Genomic DNA, 8,981 nt, shown 5'->3' with positions numbered 1-8,981 from the left:
AAAAGCCAAGCACACTGTTCATGCTGTGAAAGCTTCTGCTGAGCTTTCTGAATCTGTTTCTACTAATAGAAGTTTCTCTATTTTTTGTTCTGGGAGAATACAAAAGTACCTTACTTTCTTACATGTGCTTCCCTGGTGGCTCAGATAGTAAAGAATCTGCTTACAAGGCAGCAAGACCCTGGTTTGATCTCTGGGTCTGGAAGATCCCTTGGAGAAGGCAATGGCAACCCACCCAAATATTCTTGCCTGGAGAATTCCATGAACAGTTCATGGGGTCACAAAGAGCTGGGCATGATGGAGTGACTAACACTTCATTTTCTTTCAGGCTCCAGGAAAGGGAAGCAAATTCTAATGCACAGAAGCTTGTTCAGTCTACACACTCTCATGGAGCCTGTCATATATTCCTTCCTCAATGGCAACAGAACATCAGCATGGGGATTTTGTTCCAAGAAAGATGGAAGCTTGTGTGTCTCTCTGGCTGTACTGTGCTGCTAAGTCACTTCAGTCGTGTCCGACTCTGTGCAACCCCAGAGACAGCAGCCCACCAGGCTCCCCCATCCCTGGGATTCTCCAGGCAAGAACACTGGAGTGGGTTGCCATTTCCTTCTCCAATGCAGGAAAGTGAAAAGTGAAAGTGAAGTCGCTCAGTCGTGTCCGACTCTTTGCGACCCCATGGACTGCAGCCTACCAGGCTCCCCCATCCATGGGATTTTCCAGGCAAGAGTACTGGAGTGGGGTGCCAACATACTTGCCCATCAAGTACAAGGTTCAGTGCTGTGGGAGTTTTTTCCATTCTCAGATTAATCTGGCATTATTGGGCTTGCAGTTCTTCAAGATGACTTCCAGATGGGGTTCAATAGTGACTGCCTCTTCAGATAGAGCTTGTTCCTTACCAGTTACCCATGGTCCCCACTGCTCTCTGTGGTATTACACCATGCCTATATTATTTGCCTACAATTCCATTAAGACTTGTGCACACATTTGAGTTTCCAAGACATAAGATATACTGTAAGATATAAGATACACCATAAGATATAAGATATAGCATAAGATATAAGATATATCAATCCTTTACCTAAATTTTGCATTTCATTAGCCCTTTAACTTTCAGAACTTTCAATTATTCCCCACCTGTCTTTGGACATCTACTACTAGAAACAATATATTACTGATCCAATATCAAATTCATCATACTGTATTTCATAGTACTTCCCGACGTGGAGTGACCAGGGACCCACTAGGTCCCAGATGAGATTGTAGTTATGAGCCTAATTTCTTAGATGAAGCTGTAGAGGAAAATCCACATTTCTTTTCTTCCACCATGTTGCAGCCTGTTTGATTCTTTCACTGGTCAAAGACTTTGCCACTCTAGAGGCCCGCCTGGGGCAGTGCCAGGGGCTGGCCTTCTAAGCCTCACTGTGCCATCTGCCCTGAGGTCTGCCATTTCCCCAGGTCACCACCGCTGAATGTGTGCAGGTCTCTGTGTCCATGAAACATGCTGCTTTTCTCCTGCCCAGACTCAAAGAAGGCATCCCTCCCTTTCTCCTTACCCTGAAAGAGACTCATGTTCCTCAGTATTTGTGGGGTGCTAAGCATCATCTCTGAGTCTCTTCCAGCAGTGTTTCCATTCTATCCAATACAAATCTCTGAAATGGAAAGATAAATATGTAGATAAATAGTAATAATCTAGCTGGCTACCTGAAAGAAAAAGATCAGGGCAGGCACAAATGAAGACATTGGTTAGAAGACCTGCCAAAGAAACCTAGTCATCTGGGGCTTGTCTGGAAGTTGTCATCCCACGACCACTCCTTGTTCTAGTTCATGTAGAGGGATGATGCAGTAGAGGGTAATATAGGAGAAGGCTGCACATTTGGCTAATGTTTTTATACAGAGACTTGAAGAGATACAAATGTGTTTGGGGCTATCCGCTTTAGGAAATCAAGACTGGTGGATTGATTGTGTCTCATGATATCCCTGAAAATTGTTCTCACTAAACCGGTATTATTCTGGGAGGTGGATCTCATGGTTTAGAGAAATACTCTGCATGGGAAATGTCATAATATTTCATAATTTCATAAAAGACTTCTTATGGATTTTCATTTCAACTATAAAATAGCTCTGTGAAGGAGGTACAATTAAATCTTCACTTCAGATAAGAACACAGAGAGTAAGATAGATTAAATAGCTGTACAATCATACATGTAATAGGATTGTGACAAGTCATAGTGCAAACTCAAGTCTGCCCTACAGCCAATCCCAAGTGTACAAATTTTTCACTGCTTTTTGCAAAAGCTATATTTCTACAATAGAACTCATATTGATAGTTCAAAAGATTTCTGAACTCAATGAGACCACTTATACACACATCTTTTTAAGTTTTATTTATACTTCTTAGTCAAGAATTACACACTAGTCAACATTATTATATATTTACATGCTGAAACTGGCTGTAATAAGTTTAAATTCAAGAAAATAATTCTTATGTGCTACTCATTTATAATCCTCATTTGTTACTATCTCATGTATCCCAGAGATTGTAGTAGTCCTGTTTTTAGAAAGACATGAAAATAGATGCAATGATATCCACTTGTGTTTTGCATTTTCTAGCCATTGGAAAATGTGCATTATGTGCATATTAAGAAAGGCTACAAGGTAATTAGTAAGGCTGAAAATCACTACATTGTGAAGAAACTAGAATATCACTTGTTAGAAAAGGACAATTCAGAACTGTGCAGGGACAATATTTAAAATGGAACTATTTAAACACCCATGCAAATAAAAACTTTAAAATGTCATGGAATTTAAATTATTTTCAACACTGTTTGAATTAATACACTTAAAATGACCATTGAACACAAATTATTGAAATAAAAAGAGAAAGATACAAGCTGATGGAACTGTCAACTTGCTTCAGATGGTGCCAGGACACAGATACGGGCATCAGAATAATGACATGTGACAGGAGAGAGAGATTTGGCTTTCAAGTTGAAAAAAACACAAGTTTTTGTTTTTGTTCATTTTGGATCACATTTAACTTTATCACAAAACAAATTCGCAAAGCAAATTAAAATCTGATGTTAGCATTTTGCACACATCTATATATCTACAGAAATGTTTTACTTCAACTTTCAATTAACTAATAGATGCTTAATATTTTTTTCCCTTAAATTATTTCCTTAGGGCAGTATCTTAATTAGCATTCTGTTGGGTCCTTACTACTTTTTTTTACAATGTCCCTGGTATATTTGGAAAATATTTTTTAAACCTTTGGTGTGAAGCAGTGTCTTTTTTTCTCCTATTTTCCCTCACTTTTCCATTTTTCTTTCTTTTTTTAAAATAATTATGGAGTCTTTGGTTAAAAGTAAAAATGCTATCTAACGACAAATGCTATTATTAAAAAAAAAGTCTTCTCTATGTGCTATTGTGTAACATATATCTGGAGCAGGTATATAATAAGTGTTTGTTTTTCCTGTAGTGCCATCAATATAAACTTTTAGTCTTTGAAAATTGAGATTTAAGTTATGAACTTTGGTTTCTTAAACTCTTACGTATAAAAAGATCTATCAAGTAATCAATGATCATTTCTGCTTTTCCCAGTTGCCATTTCTAAGGCTATCTCTTGGTTGTCATAAACACTACAGTGTTTCCCATAGACGGGGTATGAGTGGGAGTGGCAAGAAAAAGTGTGTGTGTGTGTGTGAGAGAGAGAGCGAGCGAATTAAAACCCTTCTGTCTGGGATCCCAAAGCATTTATGCAAAAGAGTGTTTTAATTTCTCTGCTGGGGCTGCAGTAACTATTTTTACTTAGTAAAAATTAAATAAAAACTAAAAAAGAAAAAAACTAAACAATGATTTGTATCTATTGACTATTCATTTACAGCATGTTTAATTATTTACATAATAACACAGCAACTTAAGCCATAAACAGAATTTGCACATTGCCTTACCATAAAATACAAATTAGAAGTTAAAAATATTTAAGAAATCTGTTTTAATATTTACACACGCTCAGTGAAAGTTATGGTTGCTCACATTACATGGACTCTGTACACTTAGCAAAATGGCATGATTGCTACAGTTGAGAGTATCTGCCCTAACCAACATGGTGGGGTTTAGTTATTTTTTTTTCCTCCTCTTGGGAGGAATATATATATATATATATTTTATCATTTTCTGTTTTCTTAAGACATTTTTGCTTTTAAATCACCATTGAACAATGCTAGTTGTTTCCTTGAAAAAGAGAATAAGTAGACAAGCAATGTGAGAACTAGTTGATTTCCATGTTCTGAGGTACAGTACTATTAGAGTGTCAAACTGTGCAGTGGTTCATAAGAACTGTAGGCATTGATTCGCTGATAGAGAAATGCTCAGTACCCTGTATTACTTGTTTCAATATGTTGATTTGTCGGCTGCCAAATTAAAAATATTCATACATTGGTTTAATGAAGGAAATAAAACATATTAGCTTATTCCTTTTGTTTTCCAACATATGAATGCATATATATGTATGTATGTTTATATGGATCTATATATACACATATATACATGTAAATATGTGGTAAGACCTGTTTGTTGGCTGTTTTTGTATGAATTCAATCATAAAATTGGAACACAGTTACCTATAGAAAGTGGAAATTGTCTTAGTAGACAATTTAATGCAGGTCTTGCTTAAAACAAACGTGATTCATTTCTCCATTATGCATCCCACTGAACTTTCTCTATGCGTTGTGCTTTTGTAAGCTGACAGATTTTTTTGTGTTCCTAATACTAGAATGTAAAGTCTTTTGGTTCCTAAACCATTTTTTATTATTACTATTTTTCACTTAGCACTGCTTTTGAAGAAATGAGGAAAGGTCTAGATGGCACTGCTTAAGTCTTTTCCCCTGTTATTAAATTGAAGTAGAAAGAATTGTAACATTCCTTATGCAAACACATGATTATGTTGCATGAGTTTTCAATTCTGAAAATGCATTTCATACCTACTAGCAGTCATGTACAGTATATATATATATACAGATTGAGATCAAAGATTTCATTGAGAGTGTGCCTTTTAGAGTCAGAATTTACCTATGAATTTCACAGAGATGAAAAACACCTTAATTGCTGGCTATCTGGCTATTTCATAAACAAAAGAAAAACTATACATATATGTATAAACTGATAGTAATACTATATCAGAATTGCCAAAACATACTTTTGTGGTCCTGGATGCCAAGCTGACTGGTCTGTTTTGAAGACAAAGATCTAGCTCCCCTCCCTTCCCCTCCCCCAATCTGGTAACTAAAATTCAGTTCAACTACAAAAAAAACAATTGTCTAAGAATAAATTCTATATCTACTGTTATCTCTGGGTGGGATGAGTCAGGTTTTTCTACCTATATGGTTACTAAATGCCAATCAATGGATTTTACTCTAGGGTTTCTGTTCCACTGTCCCATCTTTTTCCTTTCCCCAAGACTTTTCTTAACACTGCGGTCAGAAATGAATCCCTGGTCATATGCTTTTGAAGCTCATGCTGCTAAGTTGCTTCTTCTGTCCACTTTGATCTAGATTTCTCTGTTGACTTTCCTGGACATCAAAATTTTGTTGGAACCATATAACAATATCAAGGATTTTTATGGCTTTTATGGTAATTGCAGATAAGAACCACTTCTAGGCTGGAGCTCCGAGTTGTCTCTAGAAAAACCTTTCCAGAATGGCATTTTGGAGTTGTGAACCTGAGTTATCAATATGCTCCTTCTTGATATATGCTACTCAAACTTTAACCCCTAGTGACAAGGGGCAGGCACTTTTATTAGTGTGATGTCTCAAAATGACTGCCCAGGGGAAAGTGTGTCCCTGGAGAAACTCGAGGAATCTCTGCTCTGAGCCCATGGGCAACGCATCGGTTGGATTCTGCCCAAAGATCATACTCAGAGGTGTTCAGGTGTATAAACAAAAATATAAGGGCCAGAGCTCCCTATGCTGGTGGAAAAAAAAAAAAAAATACCATCCTATCTGGGGGACAACTTCAGAAGGATGCTAAACTTTTTTTTTTTTTTTTCCCTCTGACAGTGAAGAATAGAAGGGCAGCAGGACTCCATCATATTCTAAGCTGCTGAATCATCAGGGAAAGAAAACATACATTTATCCACAGGCGGATACTGGCCTTAGCTGCTATGCACAATTAGGGATGTTACTCTAAAAAGAAGTGTTGTTTTTTTAAATAGAAATAGCAAAGTCATCCTCTAAGAAAAGTTTCAATCAAATCTAACTTTAAGGAAAAATGAGGAATTCACTATTTCCTCTGAGAAAGGCAAAATATGAACTTCACATTGATAGAAATAAAATATCTGAGCTTATTCTTTTCTCTTTTTTCAACATATGAATGCATATATCTAATTAGTATAGAAAGAAGCACAATGACATAATTTAAAAATTGAATAAAAGTAATATATCATGCCTGCCTGATTATCAGCTATATATTTTTCTGCAGTATCAACTGAGGCTCATAACATTCACCATGTACTATGGCTTTGTTGTTCTTCTATTTTCCATGACTTCCTATTTGATTAGGCAGACGGCAACATATACAATGAAAGCACCCTAAAAAAATCAAACTCTCCAAATCAACAACTAAACCTATTTGTGCACATAATCTCTTGAGTATTGTTTGCCATGAAAGACAAAGGTGAACTTCATTGTACATAAAGAAATACAGTTCTTTTAAAATCTCTCCAAAGACTTACTCTGTCTGTCTCTTAAGAATATAATCAGAATTTCAGAAACAAGAAAAGTTGGAAAAGACCATTAAGCCCGCTAAAGAAATGAACAAATCCTTCTTTTGAAATACCCTATTAAATTCAGAAATAAACTGCAGGAAAATGTTGTAGAGTCAGAGAAAAGCATCTTGTCTGCTAGCTCTGTCTGTGCTTTATATTCATATATTGGGATCACTCCCAGTGTAACCTAAGATGCTTCTAATTCTGCTAACATTTCTGTTTAGGGGTTGTCTTTTGATCAGGTACACTATAAAAACTTCTTCAGGTATGCTGTCAAAAGCTTGTGAGTTTGGAGGGAAAGAAATCTCTTTCACTCTACCTTCTGCCCCTGAACACAGTATGTATGGACCACATGCTTGTAATGGGCTAAGGGTCATGCTGCTTGCGTGCTTTAATTTTGTTACAACTGTTGTCTCTGAATTTTCCACTCCGTTCTGGGTTATTAACTCTTATTTTTAACTGCCTCAGAAATAGCATTATAGAAAAATTTCTTTTGGCCACCAGGCATGATAATGTTTAGAAGTCTCCCCGTCTCTAAACGTCAAAATGGAAGATGTCAGCGTTGATTCCCAAGCTCAAGCAAACATGGCCTGGCCAAATTGGTTTCCTGAGTCTCTGTCTTGACTCTCCCTATCTTGTTTGAATTACATGAGAACCTTCTAGAATCCGGTGGGAATTAACTTCCTGTGGCACCATCATCACCTTAATAAGACAGGCAGATATCGTCTTCAGTAAGCATGTTTGCATGGCATGGCAGATCACATGACAACCTTAGGAATGAAAATGGGGAGTATCTGGATATGACCACATCTCAGCAAGATGACTGATGACACTACTGAGCCTTCTGGAATATCATCTAAATTATTCCCCTCCGTATAGGCTGTGTACTAAGCAGATAAGGTGGAACACAGATTCAGTCTTGCCAGCATGTGTACAAATCACTTGCATTTTAACTGGAAAACCCCAAGAACCTTAGCATTTTCATGACTTAGCAGAAGCAACCCAAACGGTATGAATTGGACCACAGGATAGGCCAGCAACTAAGGTATTTTAGCATCACTTTTGTCCTGGATTGATGTGTTTTCCAAGTTCTATGTCAGGCTGTACATCTGGTTTGAGGAGGAATCTAGTCCTTGCTTCCCATGGGAAGCAATGTTTTAGTTCACATAATAAAGCCAGTAGACGATGTTGAAGAAGGAGAAAACCACTGGGAAGAATATGCGGGACCACCGGTCTATGGCATTCACATCAGTCAAGTCGGGAATGGTGATTTTCAGCTGGGAGGCGCGTCTCCGCAGGCGGCTTTTCTTCTGTGCCACGTGCCGTTCCAGGGCATTTCGGCCAAAACTATGCCTGGGCAACCCGGCTTTCCGATACTGGATGCTGGAGGCATCATAGGCCAGCATTGTGCTCCTTGGGTCTCCAAGTCCCATCACAGCCTCGGAGGTGGCCATTTCATTTTTTATCTCAAGAGTGCTCAGTAAGATGTTCTCATGGGGGTCCATCTGCAAGGGGGAAGAAACAAACGAGACTTTCAAAACAGAAAGCCTTTACTGGTGATTTTTACACAAGGTGCTATGATTTGTAGTTTGGATATTCATGATTAAGAGAACTGGCTTTGTGTCCACATGCTCTCAATTTGAACTGTGGTTCTGCCACTATAAACTGTGAGTTTCAGTTTCTTCATCTACTAAATGGTATAATAATCCACTCCAAGAGGATGGCTGTAATGGTGTAATGGTATAATAGATTGTTGCTGGTACCATTTTCATGATTTCCACATAGAGCATGCAGAGAAATGGAAAGCATAACCTCCCCCTTTAAATAATTTACAGTCTTGATTAAAAATACCTAAAAAGTCTAAACTGAACTAGGGCTAAAATAGTATTAGGGGATGAATTACTAAATTGTGCTCACAATAGAAGCCTAATTACAGATTAATTCATGATAAAACCAGAACTAAAAGTAGTAGGTAACACATATAAAGCACTTGATATATACGCCAGAAACATTTTTATGTAACTTCATTTAACTGATGCTTCTTAACGCCCACACAGTTACAAGGTGTCACCTTAAATATTCAGTGTCAATATAAATAGGGTAAAGGAAGAATTTTGAACAACAAAAATGCAGGAAACACATGACTTGCCAAAATGCAAGAGAATTCAAAACAACGAGGAACTTGAAAATAATAGTTGAACAGACTATGGGTGGTGTGGGT

At 37.4% G+C, this 8,981-nt stretch overlaps 1 protein-coding gene across 4 annotated transcripts in view; it reads right to left on the bottom strand.

Moving 5' to 3' along the window:
• Positions 1-2,355: 2,355 nt before the first annotated feature.
• GABRB2 (gamma-aminobutyric acid type A receptor subunit beta2) overlaps positions 2,356-8,981 on the bottom strand; it is a 288,144-nt gene continuing 281,518 nt past the window's right edge. For all 4 annotated transcript variants that reach the window (XM_025292289.3, XM_025292290.3, XM_044947361.2 and 1 more), the window contains one exon: positions 2,356-8,265. In XM_025292289.3, coding sequence (XP_025148074.2) covers positions 7,918-8,265 — 348 coding nt within the window. In that variant the 3' untranslated portion in view covers positions 2,356-7,917. The remainder of the gene's footprint in view (positions 8,266-8,981) is intronic.

This window comes from Bubalus bubalis, chromosome 9 (assembly GCF_019923935.1).
Source record: "Bubalus bubalis isolate 160015118507 breed Murrah chromosome 9, NDDB_SH_1, whole genome shotgun sequence".
In the NCBI taxonomy this organism is placed as follows: Eukaryota; Metazoa; Chordata; class Mammalia; order Artiodactyla; family Bovidae; genus Bubalus; species Bubalus bubalis.
The sequence above is the reverse complement of the archived record's forward strand: the minus strand, read 5'-3'. Positions and strand labels throughout refer to the sequence as shown.